We start from the raw sequence: 26,333 nt of genomic DNA, 5'->3' as shown, positions 1-26,333 counted from the left end.
TGGCGCGGAGAACGTTTCAATATGGCGGGGATAGAGGTGATGGAGGCGATACGAAAACGTGCGCATCTCAAGAAGCAGGCGGCTTACGGGGCTCTGGTATCGCTAAGCGCGATCCTTGGCATTGTTAAGGAAACGCAGAGATGTGTTGTAGAGGGAGAGGCTACGTTTAGCGTTGGCCATATAATATGGTATCAAATACGAGAGACGACAAGCGCGGCTGTCCAGGTCGAGTCACTCTGCCTGCAGACAAGCGCAGTAAGTGGCCCGCCGCATACTGTAAAAGTGCAAGTCTGCACTGTAACCGGCACCGTAGAGGTCACCATTTCTCCTTACGCTTCGTAATCTAGACGCAGTGTACAAGAATTGACACCAAGCAGTTAATCGGTAGCGCTCGGATGTAAACAAAGCGCAATACCCCCGATGCCGTTGCATAAAATAAACGTTTTGTGAATACAGGACGAGATAAAGAGCTCCATGCACCGGCTTACTTGCGGAACGCTTGTTAATGATGTCAGATAACACGTAAACATTTCAGCTGTGCCGATTTACAATATATGAGCGAGACGATGAGGTGTGCCAGCGCGCCCCGTTTCCAGCATGATCAGCGTTTTTGTGTGATGTAGGGAAGCTCGCATGCGCAGTGTTCATTAATGACCTCTTTATGTACGTAGTCCTGGCCTTTGTTTCCTGCAACATTGTTACAGAAGAGATGCTTTAAGACCAAACAAAAATAGAAAAACAGAAACGCGTGCGCTCGATCTCCGATCGGTACACACCTTTCACCACGGAAAAAAAATATCAGCGAGCGCCTTGTGCATAGGCCGCCTGTTTCATGCTCACACAAAACGACTAAGAACAGTTGCGATATAGGTTCTCTAGTTTGCAATGATCGCAAAGGAGCGTCAGGCACAGTCGCAGAGTATTTGCCGAAACAGCGCGAGTACAGGCAGAAAAATTAATAAACGGTGACACTTTCGTACTTAAATTTACTTTGGGAATCTGTCGAGGGCGTTCTTCAGCCAACCCTAAGTCTAACTCTTGCTTCGTGGGACCGCAGCGGGATCTTTTGCGAGGGCACGGCGTTTCTCCTCAGCTCGCCACAAAAATAAAATTAAATCCTTGAGCAACAGTCAGTTACACTCACCAAGGTGGCCACAAAATAGGTCGTATTTGTTGAAATGCTCGGTACATACGAACATTTCTTCGCTCATTTGCTTCCCGATGCGGAGCTTGATCGCCCGCAACTTCCTTTGCTCTTTTTTTTTTTTTTTTGAGAAGTGGTGCAGGCTTACTTTTCCCAATATTGCACGATTCGTGCATTGTGGCACAATGCACATGAGGTTGCTCTAAGATCGTCAACAGTTTTCTTTTTCTTCCATATCGAAGAGTACCAAAACGCCAACACAGCTGCAGAGACGGCGTGAGCGGGAAATCCATCACCCCCTCCCGGGTTCCGGAAAAATCCGCACGGCGGCGCTAGCATAGGCTCCGTGGCCATGATGAACCAACGGTTGCCTTCACATTGGTAGCCTTCACATCGTGATTGTGTTTCACAGCACAGTGGTCACCATAGCCTTCACATTGTGCTCACAAAATTGAAGTTTCTTTATTTTTTACAAAACCTAAATGCGTTTAAACGCTCCGGCTACAGCGGTGTCACTAAATCCATTCGAATTGCAGACATGCGCAAGCGTGTGAGAGAGCTAGCTTAGCAAAACAAAATCGAATAAATTTTGTGTTCAGGTTTAGAACACAGGTGGTGAATAAGACATATCGACTGCGTAAAAAAGGCGCAAATGTCGGAGCGGCTGAGCTCGTTCACGCGCGACTGAACAAATCGCTACTGTTTCTCACGACTTTCGGACCAATCAGTACTTCACGGCGGCTTTCAAGTAGATCAAGGGCGAAAATCTGGCTCGGATAATTCTCATCGCCGTGTTAACAACATGCGGCCAAGCGCGTTCCACAGAATCTAGTCCCGCTACTCCGAACGTCGAGAAGCACAATAAACTTAGGGCTAACATGTAGACTAAGTGCATTTTCATGCTAGGAAAACTACTTAGCTTGTGTTCTTTTGAATCTTGCTGTAATTCTAAACTTCCAATCTGAAGGTAATGAATAACTTAAGCTATCATAACGTGTTATGTAAATGTTAGATGTTGGCGATCGAATATCGACTTTTTCGAATACCAATAGTAAGTGTCACCTACTGAATCGAATAGACAAACGCAGACGCACATATTTGCAGCTGGAAAAAATTTATTTCGGTATAATTAGAAACACGCTTGTGCTCAATAGACAGTCAACTGTCACGGACAATTAGGGTCCTTTCAAACGCGAGATCGTTACAACCGTCATGAAAAGAACTGCACGAACAGCCGCTTGACAACTTCAAAGCCTCGTGGCAAACAGGCTTCCCAAGAATGACAGGCTGCTGTATGACTATATTCTGTATGAATATAGTCATATAGGTTGCTGTATGAATATTCGTTGAGAAAGTATCAGAAGTTATGGTAAAGGGAAATAAAAGGCTAATTATCCATTTGTGCGCCATAGACACAATAAAGGGCCTGTTACAAGGAAAGTATCACTGGTTGTAAAGCAAAAGATAAATCTGCAACATGACTAGACTGCAAGAAAGACTAAATGGCAAGCAAGAAGCAAAAATAGCCGTTTGTCATGTATTGGACGATGAGATGGGGAACCGAGGGGCCCGGTCATGTAAGGGCAATGTTTTTGTAAGAACTCAACCACCTGTTCGTTAGAACCATATAAAACCAACAAATAATCAAGAAATAATAGAAGCCACACAGGAAATTATTTGTAGCTTTTAATTGAGGTTTAAAAAAATATAAGCTAGAAGGAAATTGAGAAAAACAGCTTGCTGACGGTGAGAGTCAAACCCACAACCTCCGCATGAGGCGCGCGTTGCACTACCAATTGTGCTACGTCGACAGCAGCTCCCAGGCCCATGCATTTTGGGTATTTATGAATGCGTGCAAGATCTAACCCAAGTAGTGTTAACAAGCACCACACTTCCACCGCAAAACCGAAAACAAAGCTTGCATTACCGATTTAGTTTATGCATTACTTCAAAAACTGTGTCGCTGCTTAACTTCTGATTATTATAATTTGCGAAACTTTGTTCAGCATATGGAGAACAGTAACCAGATTTTAACAGTCGGTTGATGCGAAATATTTGGTTAGTATTGATATTCGAAAATACCGCTATTCGTATTCGAAACTCCGAATATTCGCCAACACTATAGCAAATCACAGCTAATGCCCCCTGTATTAGGGTGGTTGCTTAGGCTAGTTGGTAATTCGTGGTCAAAAATAACGTACAGCGCGAAGGACAAGCACTGCGAGAGACGACATACACAGCGCTGTGTATGTCGTCTCTCGCAGTTCTTGTCCTTCGCGCGGTACGTTATTTTTGCCCTCTATATACCCTGCTGCTAAATTCACTGTTTTCCTTCAGGTGCACGGACATTAGATCAACATGAAATGCCTAGGTAAATGATTTACTTCAGATTAGCTTATATTAGGATGCTTCGATACCCCTACGTTCTTAAAATCCACTCCACAGTTATAGCGAGAATTCTAATGACTTTGGAAAAACAGATCTGTCTATGACAAAGATAGCTTTCACTGATGCTTTTTCAGTTCGTTTGTTTTTTAATTGATATAGCAATCGGGTAATCCTCAAGGGAGGCGATCTCTACAGTACGTGCCATCTGGGCCCGCTCTGTGTTTGCTCCGCTCAGTAATGAACGTATGACGGGAGAAGGTAATGGGCGCAATAACGCAGAAGGCACGGCCTTTTGCGTTATTGTGCCCATTCCCTTCCCGTCGAGATGTCGTGCGGCCTCGCCTTTCGCTATGCTGTTGCCGGGCTATTACAAAGCAAGCAAGCGTGAAAATGACTCGCAGCCAAGGCTTGTTCCTTACATAACGTAGCCGCATGCCGAAACTCGAGGAAGTACTTACAAGCCGAACCCCTCATTAAGGAGTGCGACACGGGTTTTACTATATACGTCCGCTGAACTTGTCAACGCGGCGCATTCGGCTCGTGGTTTGGCTGTACTTGACCGAAAACCAAAAGCAAGAGCCGAATTCTTGGCGTCGACAAATTCAGGAAACGTATCGCCGAACCCGTGCCGGACGCCGGGCGTACCACGAGCCGAACGCCAAGCATCCGGCTCGCGCTTTTGCTTCTCGGTCATATATAATCGAAACACGACATTCCCGACGTTCCCCGGGATATACGTGCAGGAAATATCGGCCATTCGCCGTCGTCGCAAAATACGTACACCTAGCATGGACAACCGCAACGGCCCTGGCTGCCCGCATGAGCGCTTATGTTACAGCTTATCCTACAGGCGATCGGCAAGGTACCTCGGACCGCGCTTCACGCACGCTCCCCCCAGATGCGTGCAGAACCATAGGAAGACGACCCTGAGGATAAAGAAATGCTGATCGAGAAAAACAAGTAATTAGGACAGTAATTACATACTAAGTGATTTGCCGGGCTATCCGCAGTTGAAGCTTGGCTCCGGCGTGCCCTAAACATTGGCATGGCTTTTGGGTCAAGTTTCCCGCCCTTACAATCAGCATCTTGGGACACCGAACTCTGAGTGTAAAATATGATACGTAAGGCTTAGTGGGGTTCGAGGACCCCTCACCAGGCCCCAGTGCAAATTTTAATTATACACTGGAACCTACACTCCCCAACAGAGACATTCTCTCGTTAAGGCTCAGCTAGAGTCTGCATTCCTTCCCTGATGCCCAATCCCGTATCGGAGTCGAGAGACCGCGTCAGCTAGGTTCCCGCGTTGAGCCCTGCCTCCTCTTTTTTTCTTGTTCTTCTCTTCGTTTATTTATTTTTTTTTTCTGCCCAGCGCATTCACAACGGTCGCGTTGCCTCTTCCACATTGGATGATTAATCGAAGTTACATGTCCCGGTCAGTGACGTAGCTAGCACTACGTTTTAGGTATAGCCGCAGTGGTGAGCGTTGCCTCGACTCTCTGGTTGGGAGCAAAGCTTCCCCGAGAGGGAGGGCGCGCAACGTTTCGTTTGAAATTTCAGGCGTTTTTCGCGGGCGCACAGCGCTGTAATACGTTGTAGACACGATCGTCAGAGGGCTATGTATGCGCTACGTCTGTCTGTTTAAAATGGCAAGACTCAGTGATAGATCCATTAAAGGGACAGCAAAGAGAGACGTGAGTTGAGTTATATTAACAAAGCATTATTCGAAGCTACCAAACAAAAAAAAAGCAAAGATACACTTACAGCTATAGAGGAGGCTTAATAATTCCTAAACGACGAACAAAATAAAAAGAGCGAAAGACGCCGCCTGGAAGTTCTCGCAACAGCGCGGTTTGACGTCATGAATTTCGACGGCGTCTGCTCAGGCCTAGTTAATTCTTTAGTACCGACCAGGATGGGCTACCATTGTAATATTTTAAAAAAAAGAACACTGATTTTAGCAAGCTTTTGAGAATACTTGCTGCGCCACAATGGCCAACATATCAGAAAATGTTTTGGACATCCGTGTTAGACTGACGTATACCGGTGCGGGAGTTGCGGCGCAAGCTTCGAAAAAAAAAAAAATGATGGAAGTCGTATTCTCGACCTAGTAATCGACGATCTTACCGCGAAATAATACTTCACCTCTAAACTGACTTATTGAAACTGCAGTCTTTATAACGACATGCTTGAAGCCCTTCGATGTCATTCGCTATACAGGTCACTTCGTTGTAAAGGTCGCGCACCAAACTACTCACAATAGAACGGCGACTAAATTATTCCTTCGTTATACAGGTGACTTCGTTATAGAGGCGTTCGACTGCTATTTAGTGTCCCTTTTAAACTCGTTCCTACTCTGACGATGGTGGCAAAAAAAAAAAAAAACACAGTTTTGCGAAGATAGCACAGAACTGAAGGCAGGCCTATTGATCGCGGCTGCGCATCCCTTCGTGGAAGCTCTCTGAGAGGTTGACCCGCCTCAAGGTTGTGTACAAGAAAACGTAGACGCGTCTCTTGGGCGCTAAATACAAGGTAGGTAGTGTTTTTTTTTTCTTAGGTTGGCGTACGCAGTGTTAAAATGTAACTATAGCATGTTCGTCTTCCTCTTTTTAGTGCGATAGTTTTCTTCTTTTTTTTTTTTTTTTGCCCACGTACGACCACTTTGCTGAATCTAGCTATCTGGCTTCGAAGCTGTGTCAACGCAACCCACGTATTAGGTCCTCAGTCAAAAATAACTTCCATAGTCAGCTCAATGCGTGGAAATATATTATAAACGCGATTGCATTTCTTTCAGTACTCCCACCCACTTTCCTAAATCAAGTTAGCTATCTAGCCTCAATGCTGCTGCGTATTTTCCTTATGTTCGCGTACGCAGTGCTAAAACATAATTACGGCATGTTCGTCTTTCTTTTTTTAGTGCGATAGCATTCCTTTGCCTACGTACGACCACTTTCCTGAATCTAGTCATCTGGCTTCGAAGCTGTGTCAACGCAACCCACGTATTAGGTCCTCATAGCATTTCTTTCAGTACCCCTACCCACTTTCCTAAATCAGGTTAGCTATCTAGCCTCAATGCTGCAGCAACGCAATAAAAGAAAAATCGCGCTATTAGTTCGGTTCGAACCAAGAGCTCGATGGCTAGGACGCGAACGCTGCACTCCTATTCCACAATCGCCCCCTTAAAAAATAGACAGAAAGAAAGAAAAACAACGCGAGAACCCGAGCTGTTACTGACGGAATATGAAACTGGGAAGATATCGTTACGGCGAGGGGTGTGCATATGTGGTAAGGTGAGTACAACATGTATTGCTCTTTCGCATTTACCGTCCCCCGCCAGCTGTCACAGGCAGTGCTACATATACGAAGCATACATACTATTCGCCTTAAATGTAGTAGAAATAGACGTAGTAAACATAAACGAAGTTTTTGCGGTGTCATAATGCTCTGTACGTGTCCGGAGGTAAACGACAAGGAAACAGAATATCGCGCTTCATCTTGTCCGTTTTCTTGTCATTAACCTGTCACTCCCCTAAGCAGCGCGTTCAGACATGACGAACTGTCATGAGACGGGACTTTTGAAACATTTTTTTTTTATCCTGCCCACACGAAGCGGCGCCAAAGTGCGACAGAGCTTCAAAGAGACGTTTCAATACTTGTGCTCGAGGCTGTCTTCCTGGCCCATCAAAACGCCTCAATGCTGGCCAAAAGAGGAACACATCAGAAGACACGCGAACAGAAACACACACACACAGGCGCACTTCGCGATGCGCAATGACAGCTCACCTTAAGCAGGGTGATGTACTCGAACAAAGTCCGCACAGAAGGGGGCACTGCGCTCGCATACGCCAGCGCCACACGCACGAATAGAGCGTGGAACAGTCTGTCCCGGACACTGTTCATAGGGTTTCCGCCGCCGCTGTTGTTGCTGCTACCGCCGCCGGCGTTGCGCGAGAGGCCGTTGTTATTGTTGTTGTTGTTGTTCAGATTGTTGTTCAGGTTGTTGGCCGCGGCGCCCAGCAGGTGGGGGAGGATGCCGATGTTGAGGGCCATGGCGTCGCCAACTCCCAACGGCGTGCGACCGCGCCACACACGGCGATGTGGAGGCAGGCGGGAGTATGACCCCGCGGGGGAGGAAGGGGCGCGGGGGAGGTCCTCGGGAGAGCCTGTGTCGTCGACCTCACGGAGACATCGTCCCTGTCACGGGTAGGGACGGCGCAACGGCGGCCGCCTGATGCATCCGGATCGGTGGCGTGCGGTGATCCTGCGATGAAGGAACGCGACGACGAAATTAGACCGAGAAAACAATTTATACGAGCAAACGACAAAAACTTCTATTTCGGGTACCAAAGCAATCCGACAGCGAACGTCAAACCAAAGGAGAGAGTACGAGAGAGAGAGAGAGAGAGAGAGAGAGAGAGAGAGAGAGAGGGGGGGGGGAGTTGCAACACGAGTAGATGCACACGGCAGAATTATTGTACCATGGCTTCACAAAAAGGTGACAAGAAAAAAAAAAGGCTGGCTTTTTCCGGGTTCTCTCAAGAAAAGGAAGGATAGGCTCGAGGTTGCGGGTTCGACTACCCGCCAGGGTGGCCGCATTCCGGCGGCGGAACACAAAAACGCTCGTGTACCGTGCTATGTGGGCGCACGTCAAAGAACCACAGGTGGACAAAAAATACGGAGCCGCCCAGTATACTGCATACTGCGTCCCTCATATAACCTCCACTGTGCTATTTCTGCATGTTAAACTACGCAGTCTGACTTTTAAAAGTACGTACATCGCGGTACAGCCCTTGCCACCGACTTTGACATGTACAGAGAGCCGTTGCCAAAGGAAGGGGGACTGACCGGCGCGTTCAGTCGCCTCGCCCCTATCTCTTTGAAAATATAGGGCGCTAAATGTGTTCCGTTTTCTACTAAAGAGCTCCCAAAAATAAAGCACTCCAAGAAGCAACAGAATACACGAAAAAATCGGCATCCGTCCGTCCGTCCGTCCTTCCTTCCTTCCGTCCTTCCTTCCTTCCTTCCTTCCTTCCTTCCTTCCTTCCTTCCTTCCTTCCTTCCTTCGTTCCTTCCTTCCTTCCTTCCTTCCTTCCTTCCTTCCTTCCTTCCTTCCTTCCATCCATCCATCCATCCATCCATCCATCCATCCATCCATCCATCCATCCATCCATCCATCCATCCATCCATGCGCGCGCGCAAGCACACACACACACACGCACACGCGCACACGCGCAAACACACACACACACACACACACACACACACACACACACACACACACACACACACACACACACACACACACACACACACACACACACACACGCACACACGCACACACGCGCGCACACACACACACACACACACACACACATACATACATACATACATACATACATACATACATACATACATACATACATACATACATACATACATACATACATACATACATACATCTGCCCACCCACCTGCCCATTCACCTGTCTATCGCAATGAATAATGCCTCGCGGAGAATGAATAAGTGAATAAGGACTGCAAACTGGGCCATAGTTGGATGTGGGTCATGATTACAAACGAAACTCGACGCTAATACAACGGGCGAAGAAACGAAGGGGCGTGTCGTCTTAATTTTTTTTTTTTTTTTTTGACAGTGAGAGCTGTATATACCCTTTCATAGTTTATTCGGCGTCCGGTAACAGAAAAGATAATCATGTGGCCCGATCCTGGTGAAGTTTAGAAAGGGTCCAAGCTCAATGGCACATACCCTTGTGGGCTCGGGAACCTGTAACGCGCCCTTGAACTATTCTTGTGACACGTGGGATCCAAAGAGGTCCCAGGCACACAGGTAAGAACAGATGTGTTTGAAAAAAAATGTTTCGTATAAATTTTTGTAGCAGGTGCCTGAGTCACGGCGGGGTACAGTACGGAATCAAGGGGGCAAGTCGTGAACGTGTCCATCGACGTTCAGCAGACCGTGCAGAGTCTTCCGAGGCACATCGACGACGAACAAGGTCATCGAAGTGCCTCTGAAGAGGCGACTGCTCGCCAAGACGACCTACAGGAACGGTCTCGTGAAGAAGTCGAACATCAAGGCGTGGCTCGACAACCTGATGAAGAGTCCGCCATACAAGTACCACAATATTCAGTTCAACTCCGAGACGTTCGAAAGCATTCCCGATGAGGCGACGATAAACGAAGACGAAGAAGACGGCACAGATCCGATGGCGGTGGTCAAAGATATCAACGACCCGTTTCAGTGCGCCGCCGTGGCGAACGCCTTGAGTCAAACGGTGGTGTACGATGAGGCGCATCTGGCGGGTCTCGAGTACCAGTCTCGGCTCTTGGCCACAGCATGCACCGGCAGAAGGTAAGACGCCCATATCGTTACTGCACGACGAGTGTGCGGAAGAGTTGTCGTCCCGCACATATACCCGATTCAGGCGTATTACCTGTCGTCAGCTTTCGCTGCCATTCCATCGCCACAGAGTGGAATTCTCATCATTTTTTTTTTCCTTCGTGGATCCCTTGTGTTATCGCCGAGTTTTATTTACAACCATGAATGAATCAGTGTTTTCCTGCACTCATGTTGCCACAACGAGGCGCCATCGTACAAAGTGCCTTGCGGCTGCATACGCTCGAAATGTACAAGGTGTTAAAGTCAGGAAAAGCAATTAGCTGTACGTGACTAGCACGAACGAAAACTCGGCTGCGCTAGCTAAACCGTCGTAACATCACGGCAGCGTAACCCTGGCAGACGTCCAGCACGCTCGCACGACCTGCTTCTTCGCCAAAATAGATACGTGCGAGAAGCCACGTCTTCTTTCCTTCCTTTCTCTCTTTCTTTCCATAAATGCGGATTACAAGAAGGGAAATGATAAGTCGCAGCGACAAAAACAAGCCAGGGGAAAGTACAGCTCTAGTATAAGTGCCTCGTTTTGTTTCCGAGCCCTTCTGCGTTTCTTAATACGCGGAATCAAGAGGTCAAGCGTGTCACATTCTTCCACTTTATTCATTCTTTGCACAGTCAGGTTATTCAAGCGTCTCGCTTTGTGTGCGGCCATCAGCTTCGAGCAAAAAATAAAGTGCGCACCTTAACGCAACCAGCCCGTATACACTCCACCTCACACATTACGTACAGTACGTGGAAAGCTACGAGTGTACCGCCAGCGAACCAGAAAGCAGAATCATCAGGAAAGCTCCCCGATTGTCGGCCTTCGGCCACCCTCCACGCGCCACCGACTAGAGTGGAAGCGCCATCGAATAGAGTCATCCAATATTAAGAAGCTTTAAGTCATCCAACAGAGTCATTAGATAGTTTTAGAATGGAGGCCACAAATAAATAGCGCCGAAGCCACCGCACATGCGCAAGACGCAAACTGTGTTTGGGTTTTGTGTCGGGCCCGCTATTTCCCTGATTTAGCGGGAGCCCCAAAAGTTGCCCCAAAAGCTTTGTGTCAACAAACATGGCGGCACCCATCGAAGCGACGGCTCTGACCCAACACCAAACTGGGGCTCGATTCGTGGTAACGCGTGAAGTTCGTAAGCTAAGAGAAGTGACTGCGATTATCGTTTTCTCTCAACTAACGTTTGTAATGAAGATTGATTCATTAAACGCCGCTGATTACGAATTCGATTGTCGAATAAATGGCTCGTAGGCCTAACACGGCTTAACTTGGTTGGTGAAGACACGTAAAGTTGGTTACTCAAAACTAAGCGCAACAAACTGCATGCTGCTAATAGAATAACCTCTAAATTGTAATAAAACGCGAATACACGAAAAGTCAAAATTCCTCTTCTTATCATAAAATGGTATGTTTTGTTTAATTATTTATGCTAGCTTATTTTTTTTCGATACCCGCCGTGGTTGCTTAGTGGCTTGTGGTGTTGGGCTGCTAAGCAGAAGTCGCGGGATCGAATCCTGGCCACGGCGGTCGCATTTCGATGGGGGCGAAATGCGAAAACACCCATGTACTTAGATTTAGGTGCACGTTAATGAACCCCAGGTGGTCTAAATTTTCAGAGTCCCCCACTACGGCGTGCCTCGTAATCAGATCTTGGTTCTGGCACATAAGACCCCATGACTTATTTTTCTTTTCTTTTGGCGCCGTAGTGGCGCTGCAAGCGCACGACGATATTCGTGCAAGCGCAAAGCCCTATTCTAAAGCTATTCACTCGTGCGTGCCACAACGCTAACAAAACCCGCAAAGCTCTCTGGGGCCACAATCTACTGGGGCCCCTATTCTAAAGCTCTCTACTGAATGGAGCCATCGAGTCCGGCGACTACACCACCGAAAAAATTGGTATGGCTCTGACCCACCACATTCGCTAAACTGCACGGAATTGGTGAGGCGGCTGTGTCTCGGTCGATTATACAGTTAAAAAAAAAAAAAGAGCGCGCGCCTCGGCGGGCCCTTTGTTGCGGAACGAGCTGGAAACCGGGCTCTTCTCGGAAACCGTACGAGGCGTTCACGCGGCAAAGACGACTTCAAAACGCGTAATCACGTAAGGGGAAAAAAAACACCTTCTCTTGGGTTCAACGACACTCGACAATTTCATATGCACCCTTCAGACAAGCGAGCGCATTGTGAGACAAACAAACGGTCGCGCGACGGCGACACTCTCGGCGCGCTTTGCCAATATATATATATATATATATATATATATATATATATATATATATATATATATATATATATATATATATATATATATATATATATATATATATATATATATATATATGGAGTCGTTAAGTTAGGCTGGTTTTGCACTTTTTCATTCGTCAGCCCGCTGTGGTGGCTCGGGGCATCTACAGCGTTGTACCGCCGAGCACGAGGTCGCGGGTTCGATTCCTTTTAAATTTTGCCTTGAGCACGCAAGTTCGGTGACACAAACGCACTTCGTTAACGATGATTTACCTAACTTGGACGCAGCACAAAAAGTAGCGCCAAACTCGGAACAGCAGAGACTAACGACACCATTTTAGATCACGGGAATTTCTTCCGCGACTTCGCTGTTGCCGATTTCGCTTGCTTTGGGAATTCTCTGTATAAGCCTGCTCGAAGCAACTATGCCTCTTGCGTCCTTCCACCAGCGGAATAATTCCAGCAATTTAATTAAGATAGCTGGAGACCAACTAGCAATATTTTTTCTTTCGTGAAGGCAATCCATTTTTTGTAAAAAATTACGTGACGTTAGCAAAATCCAGTACGACCTTCAAGTCGTAAAACCTTACGGGGGGAAAAAAAGCACGAAAGAAAAAAACGGGAGAGTTGACACGTCTGCTTTGAGCGTGCGCGGAAACCAAGGTCAGAATATATATAGCACTGTTTTGCAGCTGCGACTGTTGTATACCACGCGAATCTTTGGGCCCGACATTTATCGAGCCCCTATACTCACACGAGACAGTTGCGCGGATACATTATCGAGCGCCCATCTGTATCGGACGGTGGGTATACTTACAAAACTGCCAAGCAACAAGTTTGAGTCCTCGACGAGAGAGGCCCACGGATAAGCGATCGCTGCCTGTCGGACATGTACACGGCCGGGAAGACAAGGCGCAGAAATCGGCGAGGAGCACGCAATAAGCGCCCCATAACCGTAGACACGTCTGAGAAAATCTCTTCCAGTCACACAAAACGACAGCGAGTACTTCGTCAAAAAAAAAGCAAAAAGCGCGAGGAGGTTACTAAGCAGAGGTTAGTAAACTCACTGTAACATATGTTGCTGTATGCTACATAGTAACGGTAAAGTTATAGAATAGCCAAAGGTTCGCAAACTTGTTCCACAAGTTGGGATGTAAACTTCCCTAAAACGCGAAGAATGTACACCAAGTGCTTGTGCACTGACCAGCTTTTGCAGAACACCACCAGCAAAACACCCGTGATTGTATGCACGAAACGCGAATACGTCGTCGCAATGCGTCACCACGTACGCCATCACACCAGCCACCAGCCACAAGCAAGGTAGCAGTACCTTGAGAACGCCCCGTGTTGCACTTTGCAGGCGCCTTCTCTAGGGCACTGATTGAATAAGTGGTGAGCACTCCAGCGTGTCGCAAATATAGAGTGTTGTCTATCGCATCTGTCGAACCAAGTGCTCCCGAATGTGTGTTCTAGGAAGCAGTGCAGAAATGTTAACCAGCGTTCGTCTTCGACATGACACGTCATAAGAAAAACGTCTGAAGGTTGTCATCCCATGCAGGAACAACAGACCACAGGTTGCGCTGGGTAGCTGCGGTCACTATACATGAACACCCACATAGCTTACGGGACACTCGCGCTACTAAGAAAGATGCTAGCAGGAAGTTATTAACAGATATGAACAATTAGCAAATGAAATGACTACCACTTTAGGCTAACTCTTTTGCTCTGAGAATAATAGCGCGATTTACACCTGCAGAACGATCCCTTTTAGGATATATTTTTTTCATAACGTAACAATTCAGCGTGTGGCTCCACTAGAACACAATGAGCTATAAAGCATGTGAAATTGCGCGTGCGATGTCACAATAGCGATAATCGAAAGTGCACCTTACTTTTGTCCCACCCATTCTGTAGCACCCAATGGACGCATACTAATAATGATATCTCTGAATTTGATTTATTAAAACAATGTTCCTGAACACCCCAAGCGTAATCTATACCTACAGTATGAGTTAACCTCCTATGTTCGATTACCGGAAGTGTACTAAGTGCGAAAATGGGCGGTACGCGCCTTCGAGGCACCTTGACCTCGTTACGAGCATGATCGGGAGAACGCTGTTGCCACACTGCTATACCTACATCCACTGGGCGCCATCATGAGTTGAATATATGTCCCTTTCGTCAATGCACTTTCTTTTTCGCACTGTAGAACACTGTCATGCTTAACAGTTAACCTATAGGTCATGCGCGATCTTTATCGTCTGCTGAATTCACTTCACATATTGTTAACAATTCATTTTTTTTTTCATTAGCATCTTTCTTTCATCTTTACAATATTTGTATCTTGTACTCCCTACTTCCGCGATAGCCCTTTGGGGCCTGCAGTATCTTGATATAAATAAAAAATAAATAAATAAGCAAATACCATAGCATGTTTCATCTTCTAGTTCTTCCTTTTCTTTCTGAAAAGTACGATTCGATCATCGTGACCGTTATGCAGCAGGTAACGACAGACAGGCTGGTTATAGGACAGCTCTGTGGCGACATGCAAATGCAGCGAGAGAGAGAGAGAGAAACGCCTTAGCGCTGAAGCTATATCTTTCCTAACCAAACAAGTATCGGGACTTTCGGCCGCGCCGCTGATGGCGCACCATGCGTCGATCGCCAGAGATGCTCACACAGTAAATGCACGAGATCGCCATAACAGCGACGGGAATTCCCCATGCAATGAAACAAAGTATATCTCAATCGAAAGCGCGACTCCGTCAGGCAAGCGTTTGCGCAACTTTGGGCAAGACACAGTGCCCGTGGTCAACACGATGCAAGCTGTTCTTGCGCAATTAACGCGCCTTGCGAAAGGCACGCGGCAATATCTCCCGCCGATAAGAGGAAGCTTATACGGTACAGCTACAGACAGACACACAAAACACTCCTCCTTGCGTCGATGCGTACGCCGTACCACACTACTGTCTCGAACCCACCAGGATAAACTTTCTCGAATTGTAACGCCTATGGCGACACGAATAGGTGGTGTGGCAACGGGACTATAAGGCCCGAATATGCAAAATTCAGTTTGAAAGCGCTGTATACTAACTGGAACTGTCATCGAGAAAATTGCAGCAGTTCATGTTGATCGCACGATTAGCACGGCTGCTCGGGAGACTATGGCGATGAGAGAGAGAGAGCAGGACAATCAAAGTAGCCCTACAGGAAATAACAAATAAAATTACGCAAATCGAATGCACATGCTGGAATCCTTGTTAAAAGAAGCTTTCGCGGAGCGGTTACTTAAATGGTGCAACAATAAATGTGGTGCGTATACACTGGTCCTCATTGTTATCCTACGAATGTGTAATCTCATGCGCGACGTTCATGCACCACGCAGGTCACAACTTGAATTTCGCGCAATCTTTATGTTTACGCACTACACCGTTTACAAGCTACGCAGAAGTGCAAAACGGTAGTTCCATGCGAATGCGCACTGCGAAACGTCGACCGAAGCAGTGGTATACGTCCGGAGTACGCGAAGGCGACGTTTCTCGAGGGAATAAATTGGTGACGCGGGGATATGTAGTTAGAAGGTTGGTTCCCACCGTCTACGGCCAAATCGAAACTTCAGACTCGCACACGTGACGTAGGCGAGCCTGTATGTCAGCAAGAAGTCCAGGAGGGTTCGCTAAGAAAGCTTCGCCGAATGTTCCAAGAGGCGATAAACAGGCAACGTTGAACTCCGCGCCCACTCCACAGAACGCCGTACCGCAGTCGACTACCCATACGAGGAGCTCAAACAAACCGCGCGGCTCACCTTCGAATCACCCAAGTCTACCGAGTGTACGCGCATGGCTGGTCTCAAGCCAGGCGGCGGCAGGGGCGAAGCTCAAGCACGACTGGGAGTCCGAGGAAAGCACGAGTACTCGGCGAGCAAGTTGTCCGGTTTTCGGGAGGTTCTCCCGTCGAAGCCGCGACACAAAAAGTACATACGTACGTAGAATCCACCCCAGCAGAAGAAAACAGGGAACCCGACAAACACACACAAACACACGCTGTCCAAGCAGTGACAGCAATTTGCAGATCCAATTTCCAGAAACGCAAAGCACAAATTTGACGACAGGCCGGACTCTTTCTTGCGACCGTGAGGTCGCCACGCCGGTGTTACAGGACAACAACGAAGGTCGCCCCCACACCTGGCACGGGACAAGGCGAGAGGCAGAGTGACCGTGGGCTTTAGTGGACGAGAATGGACATCGGTCAGCGGCAACCGCTGCTCCTACGCGTCGTGGCGGCGTCGGGTAAACTTCGCGCCTACGTGCAGGCAACGGTCGCCGCAGCTGGCCCGCAGATACGATAGACGGCGGTAACTCCTTTCAGCTGTTTGCAGCGGCGGCTCTCCGTTTCGCCTTTTGCAGATTATCAACGCGGGGGAGGAAAAGGGGGGAAGGAGAGAAGCGGAGAATCAGCCGCGAGAAAAAGACGCACATAAAGCCCGCCGGCAGCGATTCATTACGCCTCTACATAGCGTGTCACGTCTCCGAAGTCGGGGGCACGGAGAAGGCAAGGGGGGGGGGGGGAGCGTTGAGAAGCGCCAAAAGCCTCAACGCGCTCGCTTGCCCGCGACGAGTTCATAACTCGAAGGACCGCCAAGAACCGTTCAATTGGACATTAATTATTTTTATTATTGCGATAGCAATTATACGGACTCCGGAGCATTTATGCCGTCGCCGTCGCTGTGAGGTTCCTTGTGAGTGAAAGCGTGCGAGGGTGAGCCGGCAAACGCGGTTGAATCTCGCGTGCGCGAGCGAGGTACGAGACCCGGATGCGTGACCTCTCCTGTGGCGCGCGAGGAAGGGCGGTTAAGCGAGGGAGGTGGGCGTTAATCTGCGGCGGCTGCTACAGTGCAACATAAGAGACTTTTAGCGTGTCCGGTATTCCGCCAAGCGTGGGCGGTTTGCCGGTTTAGCGGAGGCGTAAACGTGAGCGGCCAGATTGGTGGCGCCAGCTGGCGGCGCAAAGCCCAACCACACAAACACAAAGCTAATTACTATATTCTGCTTAGCTGCTGGTGTAAATTTTCTACAGTGGCGTAATGGTGTTCACAATTACGTCGCTGCCAAAATTCGCACGAGTAGTGAAGCAGGATATAGTGGGTTACTGCAGTTTTAGCTCTGTGTTTGTATGGTTGAACTCTGTGCTACCAGGCGGCTGCACCGCTCTGGCCGCTCACGTTTACGCCCCCGCAAATCCGGCAATCCGCCCAAACCGCTCCCGTTTACCGGAATAGCGGACAAGCTAAAAGTCTCTAGTGTCTCGATGTCCTCCTCGCCCGCCGCCCCATACAGAGTGGAGACAACCGCGCCGTCTACCACGGCGTTGGCCACGCAAAGCGTGGACGCCGTAGTAGACGACTTTGGCGGACCCCGTTAGGAACGCGTTGCCGGCGCTCGTCTGTCTTGAAAGCGGTCTGAGAAGTGGCTAAAGTGCGCGCCCGCGCGGGCCTCATCTTCGAAGCGATCTGCGATGTTTGTATAGTCGCGTAGTGCCGATGACTTCGCGTGCGCTGTGCTTTCGACGTTTCGTACGCGTTGAAGCGACAGATGCAAGGAGATCAATTGGGTCGCGGCTGCTGCCGCGATTCCTAGCTCCAGTGTTTTCACAGACAGTTTCCGCTGTCATCGAGCGATGTGTGTTCATGTTTACCTGTGCGCGCGTGACACCGTGCTGGTTAATTTAGTTAAAAACACGTTGACGGGCTAGTTGGTTTGAATTCAAAATAGAATGCGTAAGCGTGACTGAACAAGGACGTAGAAAGAAGCAGACACACAAAAACAGCGCTGTCTCCGTGTGTCTGTTTCTTTCTACGTCCTCGTTGAGTCACGCTTACGTATTTTATCATTGTTAATTTAGTTAGTAAGCGAATGTTTAGAAGTTCATACGGCCGATAAAGCTACTATCCTTACTTTTTACAGCTATCTAGTAATTTGCTATCGCAATCGGTGCTTCGCCTTTCCGGTGGAACTGCGATTCTTTTTTTACACGATCATGACGCAGCGTCAGCTCCTCCCCATTACGTGCGCCATCACGTGCCCTATGACGCAGGCACTAGGCACACTTTTAGTCAACCAGAACCGTGAAGCCGCCGTGGTGTCGGAGAAGCGGGCTTGTCTCCCACCCCAGAGGTCCGGGTTCCATTCCCACCCAGATCGAAATTTACCAAATTTTGTTTTCAAAGGCATTAATTTACTTTGCGTACAGGAACGTCCCTGACAAATTTGACCTCAATCATGTTATTTTCCGACGTTTTTTTTTTCTCTAGGCGTCGTCGGCCATTTTTTTTTTTTACCATCTATCGATCACGCCAACTACGCCAGCGGATTTTTCACGTAATGGGGCATATAATGTTTTCGCATTAGAAAAGCAGGGAAGAGATTCACAGAACCGAACTCGTTACAGGCATGTTAAGTGAACAATGTATAGAAGGAGGTTTTAATGACGAGATATAAGATCAAGGAGATCGGCAAAATGCTAGACTGAAAAGTAGCTATCTATAACCCCCGATTAGCTCAAGTTGGCTATAAGCGCGACTATAGGCAGCTGACAGAAGTCATTGTCACAAGTCATTGTCGTCATGGAGAGAATGTAAACACGGCCCAAGTTCGCTACCCTGCAAATCTCCGCAGACTATGCGCTAGTAAACTTGCAGCAAGGAGCGCTCAGCAGAAAGTTCACATCGTCTGTCAACGTGCCTCTCGTTTTCGTGCTATACTGTTCTCATTCTTACGCTTCTTCTCGAAGCTCGGCACCCAGGTTCTTGCCGCCGCCTGCCCTCCAGGACGGGGTCGGCACTGCAGCTCCTTACCGAAGCGCCACCCGCAGCGAATATAAATATAGTTCGGTATGGTAAAAGCGTAGAAATCGGGAAGCGGGAACATGGAGAATACACACACTTCTACCCGGCACTATACGGACAGTAATATGTGTTCGTGAAACCAGAAAACTTCCGGTCGCGCGTTTTCTGTCATTCAATCTTTTCCACCAGCAGTCGACCGCAGATTTCATGTTCTCGATTTGTTCAAAGAGAAGAAACACGCCTCATGCGTCGAGCTCACGTATGTAGTTTCTTTCCCCAATTAGGATCGAGCAACGTCCAACTGCATGCGGGAAAGTAGCCAGGGTTAATGTTCTTCCCTATTTCTTCCTTTTTTTTTGGGGGGGGGAGGGCAGAGAACATCGCTGTTTGTATACTTAAATTACGAATCTGCTTGCGAAAATGGGCGAAAAGCTTCGTCTATATATATATATATATATATATATATATATATATATATATATATATATATATATATATATATATATATATATATATATATATATATATATATTCACGGCCGATCAAAAGCCGTGAGCAGTCGCCGTTGTCAGGCATATCAATTCTCAAGGTGCTCATCAAGCACATTGCTGCTTTGAGTTCGGTGATCCGACGAGAACCGCCGTATTCAGGCCGAAACGCGTTGCTCAAGCGATGTGAGCTGCATGCTGCCGAGCGCGAGATCGCGCGTGTTCGATGCCCGGCTGCGACGGCCACTTTCCGACGGGAGCCGAATGCAAAACGATGCGCTTAGATTTAGGTGCACGTTGAAGAGCGCCAGGGGGCCAAAATGAATTCGGATTCCTCCACTGCGGCATCTATCGATAGCCTCAGTGCTGCTTCGGGATGTTAAACTCAATCAATTAACCAATAAAGCAGCTCCGCTGGGCAGGCCGTTATTGTTGAACGTTCACTTTCAGGCATACGTGCTCTCGCGATATTTCGCGCGATCTACGTGCGCTGGTCGTGTCGGTATCACAGGCAATAGCGTTTTTGGCACTATGCGAGCAACGCTGTGGACTATATATATATATATATATATATATATATATATATATATATATATATATATATATATATATATAGAGAGAGAGAGAGAGAGAGAGAGAGAGAGAGAGAGAGAGAGAGAGAGAGGGGGGGGGGTGCGTCCGCGGTGCCAACTCACGCGAAATTGCGTGAAACCGATCGTATACTCGAAAGTGATCGTTCGAGAATACCGTCCCGGGTAAGTGAGATACATCAAAAGAGAAGAAAAGCTTATTCAAGTAATTAACGCGACTATCAGTGAGATAGATAAAGCGCACGATCGAGACTTTTGCAGCCCAATGTACACAAGCAACAACGATCCCCTGCTGCTCATCAGTCCTGATAGGCGTGCACTATACATGTGTACCGTTCGCGGCGGAGAGCCCGGTGCCAGCGAAGAATGGTCGCGAAAACGGTGGCGGCTTGACACACGCCACGTGAGCTCACGCGCGCCTGCATTGCTCCGATAGCGATAAGACATCCCGCGGCCCACGCACACGCCAGACAGAGATTAGAGATGGGACGGAAACTCTCACGGTATAAGTTCCAAGGCCACCCCGAGACCGGTACGCGTGCAGCACCTATACACAGAGTTGCTTTTGGGCCCGGCTATGGCTTAAATTGTGCATGCGGCCTGAGGGACCGCTTCGCGCGAGAAGTTCTGCATTGGTCTATAGGTTTGCCCACGATCGAGTAACAAAATGTAATGAAACCTTCCGGCAAGAGTCACGCTCCTTCGTCAATGAGCAAGTTACAACAGCTTCGCTCACTTGAGAAGCCAACGCGACCGGGTCGTGTCAGAAGTCGAGATGACTCAGCCCGACCCGACCGCGTTTGCAGGCATATTACAAAGCAGGTTGGGCGAGTTGACCGATTTTGCCTCGACGCTCTGTCAGGACCGCTATACGTTTACATGAACCTAACGACCGGAATTCGGTCCGACAGCTCGACTCCACACGATTCGACCAGGCTCATGCAAACGTATAGCTGACACCTTCTAGCGGCTTTTTAACATATCGCGAGCGGCAAAATCTTATGTGATCTAGAATTATAAATTGCTGCAAGCCCTACACAGTGTTTACTTCACGTCAAGGTCTTAGTTGCAGAGAAAATCACGAATGAACTATATACATCTCACAAATTTATGTTCCGGGCTTACTCTGTGTATACTGCATTAGCGACTTTCTGTTGTTACGTTTCGCCTACGACGCGCGGTTTAGCCGGCGCGATTGCAACAAAGCGGCAGACATTTTGGCCCGTTCGGCGTCGCCGCTACGCTCCCCGCCAGGCGTTTCCAGGCGTTTCCAGGCGTTTCCAGGCATGTTCCGATGCCACGTGTCTTCATGTGCGTGTGTGAGTGTATGTGCCATTGTGCCCGACCGGCGGCGATGCGACAGCAGGGGGTCACCTTCTCCTCCCAGTCATTGTGCCCGACCAGAGGCGCTACGAGAGCAGAAGTTACCTTCTCCTTCCAGTCATTGTGCCTGACCAGAGGCGCTACGAGAGCCGAGGTTACCTTCTCCTCCCAGTCTTTGTGCCCGACCGGCGGCGCTACGACAGTGTGCGTCACCTTAGCCCATTGTACAATCACGTGCTCGTCTATTGAGGGGTTCCTTCTTGCCCTCAACTGCGAGAGTATAAAAACAGCTGCCCCCGGACGCCAAAAGGAGGGCTCCGATTTCTTCTGTTGAGTAAAGTGCTCTCCCGTCTCTCTACTTCGGTCAACCTGACCGCCAACTCTTTGCGATGTTAAAATAAACAAGTTGTTTTGTTGTTACCAGTCGACTCATGCTTTGCCAGGACCTTCGGATGCTTCCAGTTGTACCCCAGGCCGCCAGGCCAACGCTACCCTTGGGGCTTGCGACCCAGGTACAACCACGGGCGTCAGCGCCGAGTTCCCAACAAATCGTACCAGCGGGTACGACCACAACAACTCGTACCAGCGGTGCGATTCAAACAACTGTCTGCCAGCGGTGAGATCGCGACAACGGAGGCCAGCAGCGAAGAGATGCAGTTGACTGTATGCTGAGCAGCTCAACGACGATCCGGGAGCAGTGCAACGAGCCCTGTGTGACGACTGGTTGCCTGCAGCGGAACGACTGCGCGGAATTCCTGCCTGCGAGGTTTGGTGAGTGCGGGACTTTCTTCTTCTGAGCTTTGCCAGGCTTTTGTTAGTGTCAGAAACAGAGCTGGTAATTGTGGTTGTCGTTGCTGCCGGGTTAGTTTGCGGCAAGACAATAGTAAGCAGTAGAGAAAGCAGCATTCAGAGCAGCCATGGATTTGAAGTCGTTGCGCAAACCGAAATTGTTGGAGCTTGCAAGAGAGTTGGGTCTGGATGTCTCGGACAAACTCAGAAAACCAGAACTGCTAAAGGCTATTCTTGAGTTAGAGGCTGAGGATGACGAGCTGTCGGAATGCCTTGAGACCATTGAAGAGAGGGAGACTGCAAAAAGACAAGAGCGTGAACGTAAAGAACAGAAAGAAAAAGAAGAGCGTGAACGTAAAGAACAGAAAGAGCGAGAGCAACAAGAGCGTGACCGTCAACACGCTTTGGAAATGAAGCGTCTTGAGGTAGAGATGGAACGCGCTCGTAATGGAAGTCAGGCACACGGTGCAGGAGAACGCGTATTATTCAAAATGACTGACCTGATGCGGCCGTTTAAGCTTGGAGAGGACATTGGTTTGTTCCTGGTTAACTTTGAGCGAACGTGCGAGAAGCAGGGGTTCTCTCGGGAAACGTGGCCACAACGCTTGCTCACTTTGTTACCCGGCGAGGCGGCCGACGTAGTCGCTCGCTTGGATAGAGAGGAGGCAGAGGATTTCGACACAGTGAAATCGAGTCTTCTAAAAAAGTACCGGCTGTCAGCGGAGGCGTTCCGTCGGAAGTTTCGGGAAAGTGAGAAAGGCAAGAATGAGTCATATACAGAGTTTGCCTACAAGCTAATGTCAAACATGCAGGAGTGGCTCAAAGAAGAGAAAGCGTTTGGTGACCACGATAAAGTTCTGCAGTGTTTCGGGCTAGAACAGTTTTATAGTCGGTTACCTGAGAACGTGCGGTACTGGGTCTTGGATAGGCCAGACGTTTGTACGGTGGCTAAAGCCGCTGAGCTAGCCGAGGAGTTTGTGACGCGTCGGGCTCGCGGAGCTAAGGACGGTCAAAAGGGTGAATTTGGCTCGAAGTTTGAGAGGCCGAAGTTCACACCCATGAGAGCAAAGGGGAACACGCGTAGTGCGGATGCGAGTGGAAGCAGTGCGACCGAACCTAAGGAGACGGCGGCAGCCGAAGCCGAACGCAGAAAGCGGTTCGAGATGAGGCAAGCGCGCGGTTGTTATACGTGCCAGAAGCCGGGTCACTTTTCGGCGCAGTGTCCGGAAACAACACCAAAAGTTGTGTTTTTTTCAATAGGCAGCACTGACGAGAACATGAAGCTTCTCGAGCCTTACATGCGAAACCTCCTCGTGAACGGGAAAGAGTGCCGAGTGCTTCGCGATTCCGCAGCTACAATGGATGTAGTTCACCCGTCTTACGTAGAACCCCATATGTTCACGGGCGAGTGCGCATGGATCAAACAAGCCGTGGAAGCTCATAGCGTGTGTCTGCCAGTAGCAAAGGTGCTTATTGAAGGACCTTTCGGAGCGCTTGAGACGGAGGCGGCAGTGTCATCTATGCTGCCCCCCCAGTACCCGTACCTATTTTCAAACAGGTCCGATCACCTCCTGCGCGAGAAGGGGCTTTTGTTTGGTGAGGCTAGCGTTCAGGCCTTAACCAGGTCGAAGGTTCGGGAGCTCGCTGCAAAGGCGGTAGTTGCGGGGCCGACGTTATCAAACAATGAAAAAGGGTCAGAGGCGCAGCAAGCTGATATTCAGAGCACGCCCGAACTGAATAAAATTGAGTCTGTAACGTTAAAGGCACCAGATACTGGAGAGGAAAATCCCGATGCGGGAAAGTTAGAAGAGCTAGCTACTGATTTGCTCATCGCGCCTACGTCAGACGGACTTGATAGGTTGCTAAAAGTCAGCCGGTCGGCTTTGATAGCCGAGCAAAAGAAGGATGGTAGCCTAGAAAACATACGCTGCAATGTCAAGGAAGGTATCGCCAGGAAAAATGCGCGTTTTGTGGAAAGAGGTGGAGTCCTGTACCGGAAGTATCTAGACCGCAGAGGAGTGGAGTTCGATCAGCTGATCGTGCCTCAATGCTATCGTCAGGATCTGTTGCGCTTGTCGCACGGGGGTTCGTGGTCCGGACACCTAGGAGTTAAGAAAACTAAGGACCGTCTCTTGCAAGAGTACTATTGGCCAGGGTGTTTTCGGGACGCAGACCACTTCGTGAGGTCATGTGACACCTGTCAGCGGGTGGGCAAACCAGGGGACAAATCGAGGGCGCCGTTGAATTTGGTACCTATAATTACGGAGCCTTTTAGACGGCTCGTTATTGATACAGTGGGACCTCTGCCGGTAACAGCCACGGGGTACAGACACATTTTGACTGTGATCTGCCCAGCGACAAAGTTCCCTGAAGCAGTGCCGCTTAAAGAACTCAGCTCAGTTGAGATAGTCAATGCACTACTGTCCATATTTGCGCGAGTTGGTTTTCCTGCGGAAATCCAATCAGATCAGGGCACAGTGTTTACTAGCGCTTTGACGACAACTTTTCTCGAAAGGTGTGGGATAAAGCTGCTACACAGCTCAGTGTACCACCCACAGTCGAATTCCGTTGAGAAGCTCCACTCCGTCATGAAGCGCGTGTTGAGAGCCTTGTGTTTTGAACATCAAACTGACTGGGAGCTGTGTCTGCCTGGGGTGATGTTTGCATTAAGGACCGCGCCGCATGCAGCTACGGGGTTTTCGCCAGCTGAGCTGGTGTACGGTCGCTCGCTTCGGTCTCCGCTTCGCATGCTTCGAGAATCGTGGGAAGGCAGGGGCGACGACCCAGTCGTGGTGGAGTACGTGCTTAAGCTCCTCGAACGCTTAAGAAGGGAACAGGAGTTGTCAGGTGAAGCAATGGCAAAGGCCCAGCAGAGGGCCAAGGTTTATTATGATCGGACAGCCAGGGCCCGTCGTTTTGAGGTGGGCGATGAGGTCATGATATTGCGCACATCGCTAAACAACAAACTAGACGTGCAGTGGGAGGGCCCAGCACGAATTGTTCAGAAACTGTCGGACGTTAACTACGTGGTAAGTCTGCCAGGAAAGCGGAAAGCACAGCAAGTTTACCACTGTAATCTGCTCAAACCTTATAGACAAAGGGAAGCAGTGGTGTGCATGATGGTAAACGTTCCTGAAGAACTTCCGGTCGAGCTTCCGGGACTAGGCTCAGTGACGAACAGGGAAGACACCGATCAAGTCATTAGTGACTTAATCAGTAAAGCACCGCTGTCGCCTGAGCAGAAAACCGAACTACACCAGCTATTACAAGAGTTTCAAGGTCTGTTCTCTGAGAGGCCTGGTAGGACTTCTGTCCTTACTCATGACATAGAACTTACCTCCCCAGAGCCAGTACGATCCAAGGCGTACCGGGTGTCACCCCGCCAGAGCGATATTATGGAGGCTGAGGTAAAGAAAATGCTACAGCTCGGTGTTATTGAGGCAGGTGAGAGTGATTATACCTCCCCTTTGATTTTAGTTGAGGTACCGGGCAAGGAACCTCATCCTTGCGTCGACTACCGCAGGCTTAATTCCATCACTAAGGATCAAATTTATCCGATCCCTAACATCGAGGAGCGCCTTGAGAAAGTTAGTAGCGCTCAGTTTATTTCCACCCTAGATCTTGTCAGGGGTTATTGGCAGGTTCCACTTACAGAAGAGGCTAGTAGGTATGCGGCGTTCATTTCACCAATGGGAACATTCCGTCCTAAAGTGTTGAGTTTTGGTTTGAAGAACGCGCCATACTGTTTTTCAAGCCTCATGGATAAAGTGTTGCGGGGACAGCAAGAATTCGCTTTACCGTATCTAGACGACGTAGCGATATTCTCCGCATCCTGGTCTGAGCATATGGCACACTTGCGGGCAGTGCTAACCCGCCTGCGCGAAGCGGGCTTGTCAGTCAAGGCTCCTAAGTGCCAGTTAGCACAGGCCGAGGTTGTCTACCTCGGTCACGTGATTGGTCAGGGTCGTCGCCGCCCCTCTGAAATAAAAGTGGCCGCTGTGCGAGACTTTCCGCAACCGCGCACGAAGACCGATATTCGGTCGTTCTTAGGTGTCGCCGGCTACTATCAGAGGTACATCCCCAGGTACTCTGATATCGCGGCTCCCCTGACGGATGCTCTAA

General features: G+C 48.9%; 1 protein-coding gene across 4 annotated transcripts in view; it reads right to left on the bottom strand.

The window, feature by feature from the left end:
* The window catches only part of LOC142560538 (membralin), a 235,722-nt gene that overhangs the window by 80,651 nt on the left and 128,738 nt on the right, over positions 1-26,333 (bottom strand). For 2 of the 4 annotated variants that reach the window (XM_075672718.1, XM_075672715.1), the window contains exon 3: positions 7,313-7,790. In XM_075672718.1, the coding sequence (XP_075528833.1) occupies positions 7,313-7,579 (267 nt within the window). In that variant the 5' untranslated portion in view covers positions 7,580-7,790. Of the gene's footprint in view, positions 1-7,312; positions 7,791-15,982; positions 16,341-16,361; positions 16,527-26,333 lie in introns of those variants that run through there. The other 2 variants (XM_075672716.1, XM_075672717.1) reach the window with 2 other exon arrangements.

This window comes from Dermacentor variabilis, chromosome 10, assembly GCF_050947875.1.
Source record: "Dermacentor variabilis isolate Ectoservices chromosome 10, ASM5094787v1, whole genome shotgun sequence".
NCBI classification, from domain to species: Eukaryota; Metazoa; Arthropoda; class Arachnida; order Ixodida; family Ixodidae; genus Dermacentor; species Dermacentor variabilis.
The sequence above is the reverse complement of the archived record's forward strand: the minus strand, read 5'-3'. Positions and strand labels throughout refer to the sequence as shown.